General features: G+C 33.5%; 1 protein-coding gene and 2 long non-coding RNA genes across 25 annotated transcripts; all 3 read left to right on the top strand.

Annotated features, from left to right (window-relative positions):
- On the top strand, window positions 1–10,512 carry LOC127709439 (uncharacterized). Of its 23 annotated transcripts, none has more exons than XR_007985668.1 (4): window positions 1–174; window positions 3,777–7,875; window positions 7,907–7,968; window positions 8,031–10,512. It is a non-coding gene; the product is annotated as an uncharacterized LOC127709439 (long non-coding RNA). The 23 variants fall into 23 exon arrangements; XR_007985663.1 differs by having other exon boundaries at window positions 7,907–7,999; XR_007985677.1 differs by having other exon boundaries at window positions 7,907–8,030; window positions 8,179–10,512.
- A 5,539-nt stretch (window positions 10,513–16,051) lies between these two features.
- Window positions 16,052–16,495, top strand: LOC127709440 (uncharacterized). The gene is made up of 2 exons (XR_007985678.1): window positions 16,052–16,192; window positions 16,362–16,495. It is a non-coding gene; the product is annotated as an uncharacterized LOC127709440 (long non-coding RNA).
- A 963-nt stretch (window positions 16,496–17,458) lies between these two features.
- LOC127709652 (uncharacterized) lies at window positions 17,459–22,399 on the top strand. The gene has a single exon (XM_052215258.1). It carries the CDS (start codon window positions 17,459–17,461, stop codon window positions 22,397–22,399), a length of 4,941 nt encoding a protein of 1,646 aa, XP_052071218.1.
- Window positions 22,400–23,184: the final 785 nt, after the last annotated feature.

Raw genomic sequence — 23,184 nt, 5'->3', positions numbered from 1 at the left:
CTGTAATGTATGCTTGTAATGAGGGACATACAGGAATAGTAAGGATGTTGTTAGACATAGGAGCAGATTATAATAATTGTAACAATGAAGGCAAGTCAACTGTCATAATTGCTTCTGAAAGAGGTCATAGTGATATAGTTAATGTGATAAATGAACATTCCAGGGACAAAACAGGTACATAACACTAGAAGTTTTATGTTTTTTTCCCAGATCATTCAATTTGAAGATTTAAAAATTTACTTTGGATAACCTTTATAACTCGTAAAAATTACTTAAACTGTCTTCATCAGGCCAAAGAAAGTCAGTTTTACTGGTTCATAGAAAAAATAAATTGGTACGAATACAATAACTTTAGTATAAGTGTATGGATCTGTATGAAACTTTAGCACAAGGTTCCATACCTCATAGCTGATTCGGAATTAGGGGTCAAAAAGGGCCTAACAAAAACAATTATTTGTCTGGTTCACAGCTGACAATAACTTGAGTAAAAGTGCATGGATCTCTATTTAATTTTAGCACAAGGTTCCATACCACAATAGGAAGGTTGGAATTTATTTTGGGGGTTATTGTCATAGCTGATTAGGAATTAGGGGTCAAAAAGGGCCTAACAAAAACAATTATATGTCTGGTTCACAGACAATAACTTGAGTATAAGTGCATGGATCTCTATTAAATTTTAGCATAAAGTTCCATACCACAATAGGAAGGTTTGGATTTATTTTGGGGGTTATTGTTGTAGCTGTTTGGTAAAAAGGGGCCAAAAACAAGCATTTTTCATGTTTCAGGACTATTATTTGTGTATTAGAGTATGGATCTCTATGAAATTTTACCACAAGGTTCCATACTTCATAAGGAAAGTTTTGATTTATTTTTGGGGGTCATGATCCAAACTGTTTAGTAATTAGGGGCCGAAAAGGGGCCAAAAACTAGGATTTTCTGGTTTCTGGACAATAGAGTATAAGTCTATTTATTGCTATTTAATTGTGCCACAAGGTGTTGCATCATAAAATAAAGTTTGGGATTGATTTTAGGGGTTATGACCTTAACGGTTAAGTTAAAAGGGGCCAAAAATAATTATTTGTAATACTTTGTATATAAATTGCTTATTTCTTTAGCAATTTCATTGGGGTTTAATTCAAAGTTTTGAATTCTTACATTGGGGTTCTTTAATATGCTGAATCTAATTGGGTATTTATAATTTCGATTTTGGGTCTGTTTTTGAATTGAACCATATTAAGATTCAAAGGGACCAAAATTAAAGTTTGTTTGATTTCTTCAAAAATTGAATTATTGGTGTTCTTTGATATGCTGAATCTAATCATGTATTTAGATTTTTAATTTTCGGGTATGTCTTCAAATTGGTCCACATTAAGGTCCAAAGGGTCCAAAATTAATCTTGTTTGCTTTTTTTTTAAATGAATGGTTGGGGTTCTTTAATGTGCTGAATTTAAGCATGTATTTAGATTTATGATTTTGGGCACAGTATTCAAGTTGGTCTAAATTGGGGTCCAAAGTTGAACTTTGTTTGATTTCATCAAGAATTTAATTGTTGGTGTTATTTAAAATGGTCAATCCAACAGTGTTTTAGATTTTAGATTTTGTGCTTGGTTTTCAAAGTTGGTACAAATTTTGGTCCAAAATTTAACTTTGAATGATTTCTTCAAAAATTGAATTATTGGTGTTCTTTAAATTTAGATTTTGGGCCCGTTTTTCAAACTGAAGGGTCCAAAGTATCTAAAATACTTAGTTTGAATTTAACAAAAATTGAATTCTTGTGGATATTTGATATGCTGAATCTAAGCATATAATTAGATTTTTGTTTTAAGGCACATTTTTTAAGTTGGTTTAAATTGAGGTCCAAAATTAAACTTTGTTTGATTTTTACCAAAAAATAATACATGGGGTTCTTTGATATGCTAAATTCAAGTGTATATTTAGATTTTGGATTTTGGGTCCTGTTATCAAATTGGTTAACATTGAGGTCCAAAAGGTCCAAAATAAAACTTTGTTGGATTTCTTCAAAAATTGAATTCTTGTGGTTCTTTGATATGTTGATTCCAACCATGTTTTTAGAATTTGGATATTGGACCATAATTGGTAAATGTCCAATTTTAAATTATTTAAGAACTTATACCACATTCATTCTGTGTCAGAAATTATGCTACAATAAATATTTAATCAGAATCTAACTTCAGAGATGTATTGCGCAATCAACAGAAATTTCAAGTTGAGTCATATTTGAAAATACAGCATCATATCTTATTTAAGAGAAGAAATTATGTATTGATAAAGTTTGAAATTTGCTGTTCATTATTAGATATTTTGAAAAATAATTAAGGTAAGTTTTATAGATTTTTTAAAGACTTTGTATTAATGAGGATTAATATTTTGGAATTGTTTTTTTCTTCATTTTTTTTTACAATACTTTTCTAATTACTTTGTAAAAATTGCTTATTTCTTGACCAACTTCAATGTGGTTTAAATTCAAAGTCTTGAATTCATGTGGTTTTTTGATATGCGGTATCTAACCGTGTATTTAGATATAAGATTTTGGGCTCCGTATATGAATCGGTACAAGGGTCTCAAATTAAACTGTGTTTGATTTCATCAAATATTGCATTATTGGTGTTCTTTGATAATGACGAATCTTAGCATGTATTCATGGTATTTAGATTTTAATTTTGGGGCCTTCTTTCAAATTGGTCCACGTTAAGGCCCAAAGGGTCCAAAATTATACTTAGATTGATTTTAAAAAAAATTGAATTCTAACTGTGTATTTTAAATTTTTTATTTTAGGACCAGTTTTCAAATTGGTCCACATAGTCCAAAATTAAAATTATTTTGATTTTATGAAAAAAATGAATTCAAGGGTTTTTTTGCTAAACTGAATCTAAGCATATATTTAGATTTTTGATTTCGAGCCAAGTTTTCATTTGGTCTAAATCGGGATCCAATATTAAACTTTGTTTGATTTCAACAAAAATTGAATATATGTGGTTCTTTGATATGCTGAATCTAACAATGAATTTCATTTTGGATTTTGGGCCCCTTTATCTAATTGGTCCACATTGATGTCCAAAGGGTCCAAAATTAAACTTTGTTTGAATTAAAAAAAATGAATTCTTGGGATTCTTTGATATGCTGAATCTAACCGTGTATTTAGATTTTGGAAATTGGGCCATGATAGGTAAAAGTCCAATTTAAAATTTTTCAATTTTTCGACCACATTCATTCTGTGTCTGAAACCTATTGCTATGTCAAATATATAATCACAATCAAAATCCAGAGCTGTATCAAGCTTGAATGTCCATACTTGCCCCAACTGTTCAGGGTTCGACCTCTGCGGTCGTATCAAGCTGCGCCCAGCGGAGCATTTCATTTATACTTGTATTGTTAAGTTTTAGAAAAGAACAAGTGGACATGAACTCTCTTGTAAAAGAAAACTCTTTATCTTATCAAAACCTTAAGAAATGTACTTCTATTGAATTATTGTTTTCCCGTTCTCTAATTCGAGAATTGCTTTTCCATATGCATTGACCTTAACGACAAGACCTCTCGTTAGAACTTCCACAACCACATAGTGCAAGGGAAAAACCATGACGAAAGAAATGTAAAAAAACATGCACTGGAAGTAGATAGCATTTATTGATTCTGAAAGAAAAATTAAATGCACCAAATCATTTAAAAACTGTTATGACAAAGTTTGATTAACAAATGGAAACGCATGAAAATTAAAAAAAAATTAACATTGCTCTATCAACTTTCTTATTTTTCAGGTGCTCCAATGATTCTGGTTGATTGTTTATTAAAGTCATGACTGGTAAACATAGGCAACAAAACAATTAGAAGCTAAATTTGTCAATTAACAATCACTGAATGATATATGATTATACGTTATGGATTTATAATAAAAACATAGAGGACTTAGTATAGTATATATGTGTGCATAGAGGACTTAGTATAGTATATATGTGTGCATAGAGGACTTACTATAGTATATATGTGTGCATTGTGTGCATAGAGGACTTAGTATAGTATATATGTGTGCATAGAAGACTTAGTGTAGTATATATGTGTGCATAAAGGAATTAGTATAGTATATATGTGTGCATAGAGGACTTAGTATAGTATATATGTGTGCATAGAGGACTTAGTATAGTATATATGTGTGCATAGAGGACTTAGTATAGTATATATGTGTGCATAGAGGACTTAGTATAGTTTATATGGACGCCTCCGGGTGCGGGAATTTCTCGCTGCATTGAAGACCTGTTGGTGACCTTCTGCTGTTGTCTGTTCTATGGTCGGGTTGTTGTCTCTTTGACACATTCCCCTTTTCCATTCTCAATTTTATTTATATGTGTGCATAAAGGAATTAGTATAGTATATATGTGTGCATAGAGGACTTAGTATAGTATATATGTGTGCATAGAGGACTTAGTATAGTATATATGTGTGCATAGAGGACTTAGTATAGTTTAAATGTGTGCATAGAGGACTTAGTATAGTATATATGTGTGCATAGAGGACTTAGTATAGTATATATGTGTGCATAGAGGACTTAGTATAGTATATATGTGTGCATAGAGGACTAAGTATAGTATATATGTGTGCATTGTGTGCATAAAGGACTTAGTATAGTATATATGTGTGCATAAAGGACTTAGTATAGTATATATGTGTGCATAGAGGACTTAGTATAGTATATATGTGTGCATAGAGGACTTAGTATAGTATATATGTGTGCATAGAGGACTTAGTATAGTATATATGTGTGCATAGAGGACTTAGTATAGTATATATGTGTGCATAGAGGACTTAGTATAGTATATATGTGTGCATAAAGGAATTAGTATAGTATATATGTGTGCATAGAAGACTTAGTATAGTATATGTGTGTGCATAGAGGACTTAGTATAGTATATATGTGTGCATAGAGGACTTAGTATAGTATATATGTGTGCATAGAGGACTAAGTATAGTATATATGTGTGCATTGTGTGCATAAAGGACTTAGTATAGTATATATGTGTGCATAGAGGACTTAGTATAGTATATATGTGTGCATAGAGGACTTAGTATAGTATATATGTGTGCATAGAGGACTTAGTATAGTATATATGTGTGCATAGAGGACTTAGTATAGTATATATGTGTGCATAGAGGACTTAGTATAGTATATATGTGTGCATAAAGGAATTAGTATAGTATATATGTGTGCATAGAAGACTTAGTATAGTATATATGTGTGCATTGTGTGCATAGAGGACTTAGTATAGTATATATGTGTGCATAGAGGACTTAGTATAGTATATATGTGTGCATAGAGGACTTAGTATAATAAATATGTGTGCATTAATTCAATAATTTCCTGAACATGCTTAATATTATAATTACAAGAGACTCGTTTCAGATAACTTTAAGTCCCTGCACTAATTTTCTAGAAATATAAAGTTGGAAAATTTACCAATTTTTATACAGTTTTTTTAGGGGAGAATCAATCTTTTGACAATGAAGAAAATCTGTTGAAATTCATTACCACTGACAAATGTTTGGGGACGGGGGAAATTATCATGATTATTCAAATGACTTGCATTTAGGTAAATAAAGATAAAAATTGGGTACTCAGTTTTGGTTATCTTTTCATAAAATATTGTAAAGTGTTGTTGATTTTTGTCGAGCCTTCGACTTTTGTCGAAAAAGTGAGACATAGCGATCCTACATTCCGTCGGCGTCGTCGTCGTCGTCGTTGTCGTCGGCGGCGTCCACAAATATTCACTCTGTGGTTAAAGTTTTTGAAATTTTAATAACTTTCATAAACTATCCTGGATTTCTACCAAACTTGGACAGAAGCTTGTTTATGATCATAAGATAATATTCAAAAGTAAATTTTGTAAAAAAAAAATTCCATTTTTTCCGTATTTTACTTATAAATGGACTTAGTTTTTCTGCCAGGAAACATGACATTCACTCTGTGGTTAAAGTTTTTGAAATTTTAATAACTTTCTTAAACTATCCTGGATTTCTACTAAATTTGGAAAGAAGCTTGTTTATGATCATAAGATAGTATCCAGAAGTAAATTTTGTAAAAAAAAAAATTCCATTTTTTCCGTATTTTACTTATAAATGGACTTAGTTTTTCTGCCAGTTAACATTACATTCACTCTGTGGTTAAAGTTTTTAAAATTTTAACAACTTTCTTAAACTATCCTGGATTTGTACCAAACTTGGAAAGAAGCTTGTTTATGATCATAAGATAGTATCCAGAAGTAAATCTTGTAAAAAAAAAATTCCATTTTTTCCGTATTTTACTTATAAATGGACTTAGTTTTTCTGCCAGTTAACATTACATTCACTCTGTGGTTAAAGTTTTTAAAATTTTAACAACTTTCTTAAACTATCCTGGATTTGTACCAAACTTCGACAGAAGCTTGTTTATGATTAAAAGCTAGTATCTAGAATGAAATTTTGTTAAAATTTTGTTCCATTTTTTCCGTATTTTACTTATAAATGGACTTAGTTTTTCTTCCAGTTAACATTACATACAGTCTGCAGTTTAAGTTTTTAAAACATTTATTAGATTCATAAACTATCCTGGATTTTTACCAAACTTGGACAGAAGCTACTTACAATCAAAAGATAGTATAGAGAGGAATATTTTTATTAATTTTTTTTCCTTATTTTTGTTGAGCCTGCGATTAACAGCAAAAGTAGGCGAGACACTGGGTTCCGCGGAACCCTTACGAATTTTTAGTATTATCATGATAACCAGTTTTGTTATTACACCCTAAATTTAACACTATTTATTTCAATAATGTTATAAGATATGTTTGAATAAAGCAAGAATCAGTGAGAAAAAGTATAGATAATGCAGCAAATTCTAATGCAATTATTTTGTATCAATGGTTCTGATTGGATGACAATAAGCGTAAAATTCTCTATCTCCCTGTCTGTAACTAAGGAAGCCGACATTTTGAATTCCGGAATGTATTGACATGTAATTTCTCCAATAATAAGCCAAAAAACTCACATTTTGCACCTAGAAATCTTCTTTTTATCAAATTTTATTACATTCTGAAGCGGAAAAGATGCCAGAAAACGCCCGGTGTTTACGTTTGATGCTGGAAGCATACTTATGACGTCACCTAGTTTAGGCGCCAAAGAAGATAACATCATTTCGCGGAATTTAAGTTTAATGAACATTTACACTATAATAATGACTAAAATTGAATGATTTGTTTATTTTGCATTAGAATAGAGATAACTGTTATGTATTTGAAGCTTTGCGGATGTCCATCAGTAGTTTTACTGTCGCAAATAACCGTTTACCTGTCTCTGCTACCCGTCGCCAGGTAGACTAAGTTTGCGACAGTAATACTACTGATGGACGTCTGCAAAGCTTCAAATACAATACAGTTATCTCTAAATTAACAGTGCCTGGTTATGATTCATAGCTTGACCTTCTTCAGAGGTAGAATGGTGGATTGATAGTGGCACTCTATTTATATAGTGTCTGAAAGTTATCTGTTACTGGATAATTATTGGTTATCCGTAACCGGATAATTATATGTTACTGTAAATTCAGAAATTATTGCGTGCATTTATTGTTGCGATTTATGAAGAATGGACAATAATGCGAGATTAGTTATTGCGATTTCAGGAAATTCTGCATACAGATGCATATATCAGATATCAGAATGCAAGTTCTAATTATTGCGATACTAACCCAGTCGCACTATTCGCATTAATAAAAACCTCACAATAATTTTTGAATTTACAGTATCTGGTTTTGGATAATTTTTATCTATTCAGTTAAACATCCGGTGGTATTTTCATTAGTTACTGTAAGCTTCTTTCAACTTTTCATCAGTTAAGGTAAACTGCTTTAAACTTTTCATCAGTTAAGGTCAACTTCTTTCTACTTTTCATCAGTTATGGTCAACTTCTTTCAACTTTTCATCAGTTAAGGTCAACTTCTTTCAACTTTTCATCAGTTAAGGTCAACTTCTTTCTACTTTTCATCAGTTAAGGTCAACTTCTTTCTACTTTTCATCAGTTATGGTCAACTTCTTTCAACTTTTCATCAGTTAAGGTCAACTTCTTTCAACTTTTCATCAGTTATGTTCAACTTCTTTCATTTTTTCATCAGTTATGGTCAACTTCTTTTCATCAGTTAAGGTCAACTTCTTTCAACTTTTCATCAGTTAAGGTCAACTTCTTTCTACTTTTCATCAGTTAAGGTCAACTTCTTTCTACTTTTCATCAGTTAAGGTCAACTTCTTTCTACTTTTCATCAGTGATGGTCAACTTCTTTCAACTTTTCATCAGTTAAGGTCAACTTCTTTCAACTTTTCATCAGTTAAGGTCAAATTCTTTCTACTTTTCATCAGTTATGGTCAACTTCTTTCAACTTTTCATCAGTTATGTTCAACTTCTTTCATTTTTTCATCAGTTATGGTCAACTTCTTTTCATCAGTTAAGGTCAACTTCTTTCAACTTTTCATCAGTTAAGGTCAACTTCATTCAACTTTTCATCAGTTAAGGTCAACTTCTTTCTACTTTTCATCAGTTAAGGTCAACTTCTTTCTACTTTTCATCAGTTAAGGTCAACTTCTTTCTACTTTTCATCAGTTATGGTCAACTTCTTTCAACTTTTCATCAGTTAAGGTCAACTTCTTTCTACTTTTCATCAGTTAAGGTCAACTTCTTTCTACTTTTCATCAGTTAAGGTCAACTTCTTTCTACTTTTCATCAGTTATGGTCAACTTCTTTCAACTTTAAGAAACATAATATAAGCCAGGAGCTCCTATCACAAAAAATCTTTAGAGTAAAAATACTCGTAAGTCATTCACATTTCAGTTTAACTTGCGATCAATTTTTATCGTAAGATTTTTTGTGGAAAGAGTCACAGTTTTTATACGACCGCAAAAAATTTTTTGGGATCGTATAATGGTATAATGTCGTCGTCCGAAGACACATTGGTTTCCGGACAATAACTTTAGTTTAAGTGAATGGATCTCTATGAAATTTTTTAAGAAGGTTCAATACCACAAAATGAAAGTTGGGATTGATTTTGGGGATGATGGTCCCAACTGTTTAGGAATTAGGGGCCCAAAACAAGCATTTTTCTAGTTTAAGGATAATAACTTGTGTATAAGTGTTCCGATTGCTCTGAAATTGTACGACAATGTTTAATACCGGAAGTAGAAGGTTGGGATTTATTTTAGTGGTTATGGGGCCAACAGTTTAGGAATTAAGGGCCAAAAACAAGCATTTTTCTATTTTCTAGACAATAACTTGTGTGTAAGTGTATGGATCTCTCTGACATTGTACCACAAGGTTCCATATCACAAAGGGAAGGCTAGGATTGAGTTTGGGGTTAATTGCGCAAATATGTAGGAATAAGGGGCAAAAAAAGGGCCAAAAACAAGCATTTTTCTAGTTTCCAGAAAATAACTTGTGTTTAAGTCTATGGATCTCTCTGAAATTGTACTACAAGGTTCCATACTACAAAGGAAAGGCTGGGATCGAGTTTTTTTTTTGGGGAGGGGGGGGGGGGGTCAATTCGCAACAGCATAGTGTATTGCACAAAGGCAAAAAAATGAATATAAATTCAAATCATATAACCAATTCTAAGTTCTTTGACTACAGTTATTCTGTGTCAGAAACCTATTATGTGTCAAATATTTAATTACAATCCAAATTCAGACCTGTTTCAAGCGCGAATATTGTGTCCATTTTTGCCCCAACTGTTCAGGGTTGGACCTCTGCGGTCGTATCCAGCTGCGCTCGGCGAAGCAATTTATTGTTAGGTGTTTTTCTGCTTTATATAGATCTGATGAGGTAAGCCCTTTTCATCTGATTATTATAGACTATTAGTTTGTTCTTATGTTGTACTTTTACACCACTATCCAAGGTTTTGGGGACGGTTTAATTTGGTGCCAACAAACAAGTTAAATCAAGCCATATTCAGTATGTGCCTGTCCCATGCCCGGAGTCTGTAATTCAGTGGTTGTTGTTTGTTGCTGTATATCATATTTGTTTTTATACGACCGCAAAAAATATTTTGCGTCTTACAATGCTATGATGTTGTCGTCCGAAGACACATTTGGTTTCCGGACAATAACTTAAGTTGAAGTGAATGGATCTCTAAGAAATTTTACCAGAAGGTTCAATACCACAAAAGGAAGGTTGGGATTGATTTTGGGGGTTATGGTACCAACAGTTTAGGAATGAGGGGCCAAAAAGAAGCATTTTTGTAGTTTCCGGACAATAACTTGTGTGTAAGTGTATGGATATCTCTGAAATTGTACCACAAGGTTCCATATCACAAAGGGAAGGCTGGGATTGAGTTTGGGGGTAATTACCCCAAATGTTCAGGAATTAGGGCAAAAAAGGGGCCAAAAACAAGCATTTTTCTAGTTTCCAGATAATAACTTGTGTTTAAGTGTATGGATCTCTCTAAAATTGTACTACAAGGTTCCATACCATAAAGGAAAGGCTGGGATTGAGTTTGGGGGTAATTACTCCAAAGGGGGGGGGGATTCAAAAATTTTGGGGGGATTTTTTTTTTCCAATTTTTTTTGGGGTTCATATTTTTTTTCTTGAAAATTTTTGAAATTTCAAATAATTGCACAGTATTGCGCAATAGCAAGAAATCTTCAATTGCACAGTATTGCACAATAGCACAGTATTGCACAATAGCAAGAAATCTTCAATTGCGCAATAGCACAGTATTGCACAACAACACAGTATTGCACAATAGCAAGTAATCTTCAATTGCACAGTATTGCACAATAGCAAGAAATCTTCAATTGCACAGTATTGCACAATAGCAAGAAATCTTCAATTGAAAATAAATACAAATTTTTTTACCAATTTCAATGGGATTAATTTAAAGTCTTTAATTTTTGGGGGTTCTAACCTTGTATTATTTTTTTGGATATTGGGCCCCATTTTTAAATTGGTCTACATTGAGGTCAAGAGGGTCCAAAAATTAAACTTTGTTTGATTTCATCAAAAACTGAATTATTGCGGCTGTATGATTTGCTGAATCTTATTGTGCATTTAGAATTTTTATTTTGGGTCCTGTTTTTAAATTAGTCCATATTAAAGTTTGAAGGGTCCAAAATTAAACTTTGTTTGATTTCAACTAAAATTAAATTTTTGGTTTTTTTTTATATGCTGAATCTAACCATGTTGTTAGATTTTAGATATCAGACCATTCTAGGTAAAAAAATGACCCATTTCAAATTTTTAAGATCTTTGACCACATTTATTTTGTGTCAGAAACCTATATTATGTCAAAAATTTGATCACAATCCAAATTCAGACAGTCAATGACAGTATCAAGCTTAACATAAGTTAGTTTGATAGGAACTACATGTTATAGATCAATGATATTTTCTATCAAGTTGCATTACTATCAGTACATATCAGTTTGACGACTATATCGAGGCCCTGTCCCCTAGGTCATGGTCCAGTGACTTTCAATTAATTACCAATTTTCAATGTTAAGTTTTCTGATTAAGTTAGTTTTATAGAAACTACTTATGATAGACATTGATATTTTCTATAAACTATAGTCAGTACATCTCAGTTTGTTGACCATTTAGAGGCCCTGTCCCCTAGGTCATTGTTCTGCAACTTTGAATTGATTAGCAACGTTGCTGTCCATCAGATTGTCTTTTTTCTGAATTTTGGTACAACTTGAATATGTTCATAATATATTTTTAGGATTTGACAATTGATAACCCAGACCTATGTACAAAGAATTTACTGATAGTTTTGACGTTTGTTTACCACATAAGTATTTAGTTATACCTTGACAAATGTTTACAATAGAGTTGTTTACTTTTTTTTTTAATTATTTACCACAAAATTATTTACTTATAATTTGACAATTGTTTACAACAGAGTTGTTTACTTATAATTTAAACAACTGTTTACCACAGAAATATTTACTGATAATTTGACAATTTTTTACCAGATAGTTATAATTCTTTACTTAACTTTTACAATATGCTTACCACAGAATTGTTGACTTATAATTTGACAATTGTTTACCACAAAGTTATTACTTATAATCTTTCAATTGTTTAAATTACCACAGAAGTAATTATTTATACTTAGACAAATCCAATGTTTACCGCATAATTATTGACTTATACTTATGTATCGGAAAAGTCTAGAAAATCAGTCCCAATCAATTATTTTTAAAAGAGTTATGCCCTTGGAAATTTTACTTATATGGAAAATTGCATTGTCAGGGCTCTCATGTGTACAATTCTTGCCAGATTTTTATCAAATTTATATCAAAGGTTTATATCAACAGTCTCCGACAAGTTCGAAAATCCATGCTGATCAAATATTATTAAAAGAGTTATGCCCCTTGCAAATATTAATTATATCGGAAATTGCATTGTATTTGCAATTAACAATGTTTAGCAAATAATTATTTACTTAAACTTAAACAATGTTTACAACAGAATTATTACTTATGATATGACAATTGTTTACCACAGAATTATAAACTTATGATATGACCATTGTTTACCACAGAATTGTAAACTTATGATTTGACCATTGTTTACCACAGAATTATAAACTTATGATTTGACCATGGTTTACCACAGAATTATAAACTTATGATTTGACCATTGTTTACCACAGAATTATAAACTTATGATTTGACCATTGTTTACCACAGAATTATAAACTTATGATTTGACCATTGTTTACCACAGAATTATGAACTTATGATTTGACCATTGTTTACCACAGAATTATAAACCTATTATTTGACCATTGCATTGTTTACCACATTATTATTGACTTATACATTACAATGTTTACCACATTTAATTATTAACTTTATTACAATGGTTTACTACAGAATCGTTAATTTATAATTTGACAATTGTTTGTCACAGAATTATTTTCTTAAATTTGACAATTGCTTACCACATAGTTCTTTACTTATAATTTGACAATTGTTTACTACAGAATTATTTACTTATAATTTGACAATTGTTTACCACAGAATAATTTACTTATAATTTGACAATTGTTTGTCACGATTTATTTCCTTAAATTTGACAATTGTTTGTCACAGAATTATTTACTTATAATTTGACAATTGTTGATCACAGAGTTCTTTACTTATAATTTGACAATTGTTGATCACAGAGTTCTTTACTTATAATTTGACAATTGTTTACCACAGCATTATTTACTTATAATTTGACAATTGTTTACCACAGAATAATTTACTTATAATTTGACAATTGTTTGTCACGATTTATTTCCTTAAATTTGACAATTGTTTGTCACAGAATTATTTACTTATAATTTGACAATTGTTGATCACAGAGTTCTTTACTTATAATTTGACAATTGTTGATCACAGAGTTCTTTACTTATAATTTGACAATTGTTTACCACAGCATTATTTACTTATAATTTGACAATTGTTTACCACAGCATTATTTACTTATAATTTGACATTTCAATGCCACAGAACTATTTACTTATACTTTGACATTTGTTTACCACAGAATATGCAGGATTTGACAATTGTTAACCACATAAGTGTTGACTTATACTTTAACAATTGTTAACCACAGACTTATTGACTTATACTTTGGCCATTGTTTACCACAGAGTTGTTTACTAATACTTTGAACATTGTTTACAACATAATTGTTTACTTATACTTTGACATTTGTTTACCACATAATTATTGACTTAATCTTTGGAAATTATTTACTGCATGATTGTTGACTTACGTATACTTTAACAATGTTTAGCACATATTGGTGTACTGATATTTTGACTTACATCCCAGCTCCTTTGTTCTACAAGGGTGATCTGAGCCGGATCACCCCTACCAGATCACCATAGCTTACGTTTCTTTGTTCTGCATGCTTTCCTTTGTTCTGTAACATTTTGGCGGGAATGTCAAATCCACAATAAAACTTAGAAATATTCACACGGAAAAGACTAACTATCAAAATGTATGTAGAAAAAATACAGTGTCTATGCTGGGAATCGAACTCAAGACCTTTAGCATATAGACCGACGATTCATACCGCTACACCAGGACGACTGGATGAAAACTCTCAGTTAATTTAGCATATTTAAACATTGTGTCCGGGGCTCATTAAGGGTATATACTATATAGTAATATATAAATAAAATTGAGAATGGAAATGGGGAATGTGTCAAAGAGACAACAACCCGACCATAGAGCAGACAACAGCCGAAGGCCACCAATGGGTCTTCAATGCAGCGAGAAACTCCCGCATAAACAAATATGTATACTAGTTCAGTGATAATGGACGTCATACTAAACTCCAAATTATACACAAGAAACTAAAATTAAAAATGATACAAGACTAACAAAGGCCAGAGGCTCCTGACTTGGGACAGGCGCAAAAATGCGGCGGGGTTAAACATGTTTTTTGAGATCTCAACCCTCCCCCTATACCTCTAGCCAATGTAGAAAAAACAAACGTACAACAGTACGCACAGTAAAACTCAGTTTAAGAGAAGTCCGAGTCCGATGTCAGAATAGGAAACAAAAGAAAATAAACAAAATGACAATAATACATAAATAACAACAGACTACTAGCAGTTACTGACATGCCAGCTCCAGACCTCAATTAAACTGATTGAAAGATTATGTCTTCATCATATGAATATCAGGCACAATCCCTCCTGTTAGGGGTTTAGTATTATACCGTCATAAAATATATGAGAAGAACATAACCCGTGTCATGCCAACAACTGGTTTTAGAATAAATATGTTTAATTCCGATGCAAAGACCCTATAAGTGAATCAATATTAAAGCCAAAATATGCAATTTTTAATGACCTGACAACAGTATCGTAACTATATCCCTTCTTAATAAGTCTGTTTAAAGGTTTTGTTAGCTTTTGCGGTGAATACTGACATTTTTGTGCTTTGTAAAGAATATTACCATAAAAGATTGGATGTGAAATACCCGAACGTATAAGATGTCTGCATGTTGAGATATATTTACGAATGATGTCCTTATACCGATGATAAAATTTAGTAAATGTTTTGACTAGTTTATGATATCGAAAACCCTGGTGTAATAATTTTTCAGTAATATATAAATTTCTCTCGCTAAAATCTAATACGTTGTTACATACACGAGCGAATCGTACAAGTTGAGATATATAAACACCATAAGATGGTGACAAGGGAACATCACCATCTAAAAATGGATAATTAACGATAGGAAATGAAAAATCATCTCTTTTGTCATAAATTTTTGTATTAAGCTTCCCGTTAATGATATAGATATCAAGATCGAGGAAAGGACAGTGGTCATTGTTATTATTAGCTTTATTTAAAGTAAGTTCAACAGGATAAATTTCTTTAGTATACATGTAACACTCCCAAACGTGTCCATCCCCCCAAACGTGTCCGATTCCCCCAAACGTGTCCATTCTCCCCAAACGTGTCCATTCTCCCCAAACGTGTCCGTAATATTCAATATTGCCCAAACGTGTCCGATTTCATAACCCCCAAACGTGTCCGATAATTGTTATTCGCCAAAACGTGTCCACTATTAAACGCCAGAATGTCTCACGTCTTTCAGCGCTAATACATGTATGTCTTAAATTCTATGATGGGGGACACAGTTGATGAAGTGATCATTTATTATCATTAGTTTGTACAATGCCGGTTATTAATGATTAGCATAATTGTAAATTTAATCTGTAACATATGAATTAATTTTTGACTGAAATTGCTTATTGTCCAGTTGCAATTATTTCATGCTCATTTAGAGCGAACATACAAATAATTCTAGTACAGTTGAATTAGTCGTTTACAATGTAAATTATTTTGTACTAATAAACTCCGATGATACTATTTATATTAATCCGAATATTGCACGGCGGGCTTTCAGCAGAATTGACTTCCCTTTTTTCAACAGTTCTGATATTTTAAAAGCTCTTCAAATCATAAACTGGTTATCAGGTTTTTTAATAATTTTTATGTTTCGAGCAACACTGTTACCGTCGTACATTGATTAAGAGTAAGATACATATTACGATTAGAAGCTAAGTAGTAAATCGGCGTTTCTTTCCCCGATACATCAGATTCCTGTAAACGAATCACGATGCTACACAAATTTTGACATGTTAATGGCCCAAAGAGGTAATTTGAACGTTATTAATGTAATAAATGTCTTTTAATATGCATAATTGATATATTCGCATAGTCATAATGATATTTGTAAGGTTATACTGCGATTTGTTTATATATCTGGTGTGCAACAGGGTTTTGCATTGAAAATTATTTATGGTTCTTTTTTGTTTACTTTCAGTTCTTACGTAAACCTGCGAAACAACGTATACTAGTCCATGAACTTTGTATAATGTTAGACAACTGGGTGAATTTATGCGATGCACTGTATGTTTATTTGACAATTGCGACATGAATAAAGTATCAGAACTTTCAGTGTATTATTTTGCGACGCCCACAGCTACAGTAAGAACTCTCCATCATTGACTTGTCTGATGTGTAAACGATTGCGAAACAGATTTGAAGAATCCATTTGATGAACAATTACAGATCGATGCGTTTTGATGCTGTAATAATTGTAAACAGAACTTTTATGAGACATGCTGTAAAATGTGGTATGGTGTAAAGTTATGGAAAAGATTCAAGACATTGATTTTGGCAATACACATTTATAGTGATTCGTGAAACAACAGAAAGAAGACCGAACAGTTGAAGAGAACTTTTACTAGAGATATTGACTCATTATTGATTTATTGCATTGATTTATTTGCTATGTTTTGGTATTTTGTATTATGTTTGATTTTTGATAGTATTTGAATATGGGTTTATAATAAGGATTCTTTAAACTGTTTTAACATGATGAAATGCATGAACATATGGGTACAAAACGTATGTTTATTTTGAATATGATGCATTTGAATTTTAAAGGGTTACATATTTGATTGATATCATATATAGGTAATGATTTTATGTTGCTTAAATCCCTTTGTTGATAACTTGAAATAATTAGTCATGATGTCCCGAGGCGAAGTCGAGGGCGATATATGTGAGGCTAGCGGTGTAACTCGTACTAGCACACGACAGCGAAGTTTAACCGATAAGGGTTTTTTGTGGCAAGTTGATACTTTACAGAAAAACTTTCGGAAGGCCGTTTCCTCATGGAAGTCATGGTCAAACAAAATAGAAGTACAATTAAGTGACACTAAAGACACAAATATCATTCGTGAACATCGAAATATATTAGTTGAAAACATGAATCATTTAACAAGTGTTTATAAACAATTATCGAATCTTATCGAAAATGAATGTGAGTCACATGGTCATTCCGAATTAATTAGTGAAAGTGAAACTGAGATATTTAAGCGATACGAAACTTGTGAAAACTATCACGCAGATCTCATGAAAAGGATAACGACTCGTGTTCAGGAAATTGATAGAGACAATGTAGAAACTAGAGGTTCATATACATGTAAGTCACGGTTTAGTCATTCATCTCATTCACATAGATCAAGTGCATCACAACGGTCACAAACTGCTTCGCGAGCCGCAGACTTGAAGGCAAAATTAAAGTACATTGAAATCGAGGCGAAGGCGAAATTAGAATTGGAAAGGATACAAACGATACGTGAACTAGAGGCTACAGAAGCCAAGCTAGATGTAATCGATAAAGCTAGTCAAGGCTCAGATTTAGATGAATTAAAGAGATCACTTCCGGAAGCTAATATTCTCGATAAATTTCTTCAACACGTTAATCCGGATGCTAAAGTAGATACTGACATTATAGAAAATATTAAGGATGAGCATGATGATTTTGTAACTACTCTGCCAAGGTCAACAGTTCCGAAGAAGTTGAATATTGACCATGATCAAGTTCAACCAATACACCATATAAGTTATAAGTATCCAGTTCAAGGTCATTCTGTCCCGACTGTAAGTCTACAAGGTCAAGGTCAATTCGTCTCAAATGTCGATCAATCTAGGCAAGCTAAGCCTACACCCAAAGTCCGTCAATTAATATTAGATCAGTCTGCATTGAATGTAAGTCAGTCATTCGTACAAAGTGTAAGTTCCGTGCCAGTAGTGACACACACGCGTTCTGAACCAGTAGTAACCAACGTAAAATCGGCGCCAGTTGTGACAAGCGTAAGTTCCGCAACTCTTAATCCATCAGCTATAACATTTCTACCTCAGAATGTAAACACTGCTAATGTTACAGGACAATACGTTCAAATTGAAGACCTTACGAAATCACTCGCCGAACAAGTGAGTCTTAGTCGGCTGCCGCCACCCGAACCATCGGTCTTTTTTGGTGATCCTTTAAAATATCCTGCGTGGAAATCATCATTCCAAACTCTTATTGAACAACGAAAAATTCCGACGTTTGAACGTATACATTACTTGCGAAAGTATGTCGGAGATTCAGTGCGAGAGGTAATTGAAAACTTTCTAGTATTGTCTACTGAAGACGCTTACGATGATGCAAAGGAACTCCTTGAGAAGAGATACGGTGATCCGTTTATTATCAGTAATGCATTCCGTGATAGACTCGATAATTGGCCGAAAGTACTGTCTAGAGACAATATTGCTCTAAGGAAATTTTCCGACTTTCTTAAACAGTGTTTGTCTGCGATGAAAACTATGGGAACATTGAACGCGCTAAACGACAATAGAGAAAATCGAAAACTTTTGTCAAAACTACCGGATTGGGTTGTAACACGATGGTCCAGAATCGTTGCGAAGCACAAAGAAGATAAGCGTGAATTTCCTTCATTTCAAACGTTTGTAGATTTTGTAGAAAAGGAAGCAATCATAGCAAACGACCCGGTAACGTCGATACAGTCGGTCAGATCAGAAACTACAAATAGCACTAGTGACAAGTTTAAGACAAATCGATTTCAGCGTGGTAAATATGATAATCAGCGTAGAAACGTTCTTGCGACAGAAACTTCACGAGTGCCTGATAAAAACCATAACAGTTACAACAAGGATCAAACATGTACATTCTGTAAGAAAACTGGTCATTTCATCAATTCATGTTATCAGTTTCTTGGGAAATCAGTGAACGAGCGAAAGAACTTTGCGAAAGAAAAGGGACTTTGTTTTGGTTGTCTTGGGTACGGACATACATCGAAGAAATGTCAAAAACGTAAAAAATGTGAGGTATGTTCAAGGTTTCATCCGACGTCTTTACATGGTGACTTTCAAAAACCGATCATTTCCGTAAACAAGGATAAACCGTTCGAAACTGGCACCGTGGAAAATTGTAAGTCACAGACCGGAGCCGTATTCATGAACAATACAAAAGCAAGTTGCAAAAGTTCTATGATTGTGCCAGTTTATGTGTCGCATTCAGACGATCCCGAGAATGAAAGACTCGTTTATGCTTTACTAGACACACAGTCGGACACTACTTTTGTTTTAGATGAAACACGCCGTGCGTTAGGACTCAGTGGAACAGATGTTAAACTCTCACTTTCTACAATGCATGCAGAAAATCATATAGTTGACAGTCGTAAAATAAAAGGTCTAATGGTTAGGGGATTTGACAGTGAAGTTAAAATACCGCTTCCAAACGTATTTACACGTGACATCATGCCAGCAAACCGATCTCATATTCCGACAGCTGAAATGACACGTCGATGGTCATATTTAGAACACCTTGCAGGAAAGTTGATGCCCGTCAGAGATTGTGAGTTTGGACTATTGATTGGTTACAATTGTCCTCGTGCACTTATTCCACGTGAGGTCATACCTTCAATTGATAACGGACCGTATGGACAAAAAACAGATTTAGGATGGGGAATTGTTGGTATTGTTGATCCCTTGCAAATAGACAACTGCGACTCGATAGGATTCAGTCACCGAACTCTAGCTCTCGAGGTTCCGAATGAGTTATCGATTAGAGGAAATAAAAGTGGAGATCTAGAACATGTTTACTTTTCGTTTGGTTCGAGCGTTAAGGAAATAATTCCAAGTGAAGTCGCCCGCATGATGGAACTTGACTTTTCAGATAGAAACATTGACAAGATTTCATTTTCTTTTGATGATAAAAGATTCATTTCTATTCTTAATGAAGGAATAAGTGTTGAAAATGGACATTATGTTATGCCACTGCCGTTTAAAGATAAAAACCCGCCTATTCTACCGAACAACAAGAATATTGCAGTAACACGTTTAAATCAATTGAAAGGACGTCTTCAGAGGGATAAAACATATCGTAATCATTATTTTACAAGCATGAATGACTTTATCGAAAAGGGATATGTAGAAAAGGTTGAATCGTCTGAACAGGATATCGATGGTCATGTATGGTATATACCTCATCATGGGGTATACCATCCCCAAAAACCTGACAAGGTGCGTGTTGTATTTGACTGTAGTGCTAGATATCAAGATCATTCTTTGAATGATCATTTGCTACAAGGACCTGACCTAACGAACACTCTTATTGGAGTACTGTGTAGATTTCGGAAAGAACAAATCGCCGTGATTTGTGATATTGAACAAATGTTTCTTCAGTTCAACGTTAATAAAGATCATAGAGACTATTTAAGATTTTTGTGGTGGAAAGACGACAATCTTCATGGAGATCCTATAGAATATCGTATGAACGTACACTTATTTGGAGCCGCTTCATCTCCGGGTTGTGCCAACTTTGGTCTGAAAAGAGTTGCTGACGATTACGAAGATGAGTTTGGATCAGATATTTCAGACTTTTTGCGAAATGATTTTTACGTAGATGACGGTTTGAAGTCTGTTGCTTCCGTCGATGACGCCGTTAGCTTAGTCAAACGAAGTCAGGATATGTGTAACAAAGGAGGTTTAAGATTGCACAAGTTTCAGTCAAACTCAAAAGACGTTTTGAATCAAATACTGATCGAAGATAGAGCAAAGGATCTAAAGAACTTAGATTTATTAAATGACAAACTGCCGATTACAAAGGCTCTAGGCATACAGTGGTGTATCGAATCCGATTCTTTTCAATTTCGCATTGAACTTACGAATAAACCACTCACGAGACGAGGAATACTTTCAACGTTAAGTTCCGTGTATGATCCCTTGGGATTTCTTTCTCCTTTCGTACTTCTTGGAAAACAGATTCTACAAGAATGTTGTAGCGATCAAATTGATTGGGACGAACCGCCTTCTGAAACTTTGATACAAAGATGGCAACAGTGGCGAAATGACATCCAGAATCTAGCGCAGCTAGGCATTCAGAGATGTGTAAAACCGAAAGACTTTGGAAATATAACAGTATGCGAACTTCATCATTTTTCTGATGCTAGCACTTTAGGTTATGGACAATGCTCGTACCTCCGATTAATTGATGAAAATGAACTTATTCATTGTACACTTCTAATGGGAAAAGCCAGAGTTACTCCACGTCGTTCATTAACAATTCCTCGTTTGGAATTGTCAGCCGCTCTAGTATCAGTCAGAATAAGTCAACTACTGAAACAAGAACTTCGATACGAGAACGTTACTGAGTGGTTTTGGACTGATAGCAATATCGTTCTCGGTTATATTGCGAACGACAACCGAAGATTTCATGTATTTGTAGCAAATCGAGTGCAACAGATTAGAGAACACTCTAGTCCAACACAGTGGAAATATGTAGACACGAAGGAAAACCCTGCAGATGTAGCCTCACGAGGGGCAAGCGCAAATGATTTGGTGACGAACTCGAATTGGTTTACCGGACCGAAATTTTTATGGACACTTCAATCATTCGACGCAGATGCGAATAAACCCGATTTGACACTTAATGACCCCGAAATACGGATGGTGAAAGCATTTTCTACTAAGATGGATGTTATTGAATTTGCGTCTCTGATTGAACGCTTGGAATATTTTTCTAATTGGAATCACGCAAAGCGAGCCGTTAGCATTTGCTTAAAACTAAAGGACACACTTCGATCACAGAATAAGAGTAAAAACAATTCACCCGAGAGTAAATTGTGCGTAAACGACATGCAACGTGCAGAGATTGAAATTATCAAACAATTGCAAGCATCGTCATTTAACGAAGAAATAGTTGTTTTACAATCGATTGGTGTAGGTAAAACCTATGAAGATAGACATTCAACCCGAATTCGAAATGTTAAATTGAAACAAACGTCATCATTATACAAGTTAGACCCGTTTCTAGATTCGGATGGAATTATTAGAGTTGGTGGTCGTATTCGACGAGCCGAGTATAACTTAGCAGTTAAACATCCAGTGATCATTCCAAGACATTCACACGTAACAGAACTAATCATACGACATTTCCACGAGAAAGCCGAACACCAAGGAAGAGGCATGAAACATTTGAAATACGTGCGAACGGATTTTGGATAATTGGTTGTAGTACTGCCGTTTCTAAATATCTATCAACATGCGTTACTTGTAGAAAACATAGAAGTAATACTCAAGAACAAAAAATGGCTGACTTACCGATTGACAGACTTCATCCGGTACCGCCTTTCACTTATAGCGGAGTTGATTTGTTTGGACCGTGGTACATTAAAGAAGGACGTAAAGAACTTAAACGCTATGGTGTCTTGTTTACGTGTCTATCATGCCGAGGAGTACATATAGAGACAGCAAATTCTCTTGATACCAGTTCATTCATAAACGCGTTGCGTAGATTTATAGCCATACGTGGCCCTGTAAGACATCTAAGATCAGATAGAGGAAGCAATTTTGTAGGTGCGGAACGAGAATTGCGGGAAGCTTATTCAGAAATGGACGATAAAAGTATAAGACAATTTCTTTCGAATGAAGGGTGTGATTTTGTAGAGTTCAAAATGAATGTCCCATCTGATAGTCATATGGGTGGAGTTTGGGAACGCCAAATCCGGTAAGTTAGAAATGTTCTTGCGTCACTAATGCATCAATCTGGTACACAATTGGACGATGAATCTTTGAGAACTTTTATGTGCAAAGCCGCAGCAATTGTGAACAGTCGTCCTTTAACTCTTGGCAATTTGAATGATCCCTTATCAGAGGAACCCCTAACGCCAAATCATATACTTACGATGAAGTCGAAGATTATTCTTCCTCCGCCTGGACAATTTCAAAGAAGTGATATTTACTCTCGAAAACGCTGGAGGCGAGTTCAGTTCTTAGCAAACGAGTTTTGG

The sequence above is a fragment of the Mytilus californianus genome, unplaced genomic scaffold (assembly GCF_021869535.1).
Source record: "Mytilus californianus isolate M0D057914Y unplaced genomic scaffold, xbMytCali1.0.p SCAF_7, whole genome shotgun sequence".
Lineage (NCBI taxonomy): Eukaryota > Metazoa > Mollusca > Bivalvia > Mytilida > Mytilidae > Mytilus > Mytilus californianus.
Note: the sequence above shows the minus strand (reverse complement) of the source record. Positions and strands in the feature narration are given on the sequence as shown.

What these genes read in the sequence shown, in the direction of transcription:
- LOC127709652 (XM_052215258.1), top strand. Translation starts at nt 17,459, where the DNA reads ATGAAAAGGATAACGACTCGTGTTCAGGAAATTGATAGAGACAATGTA.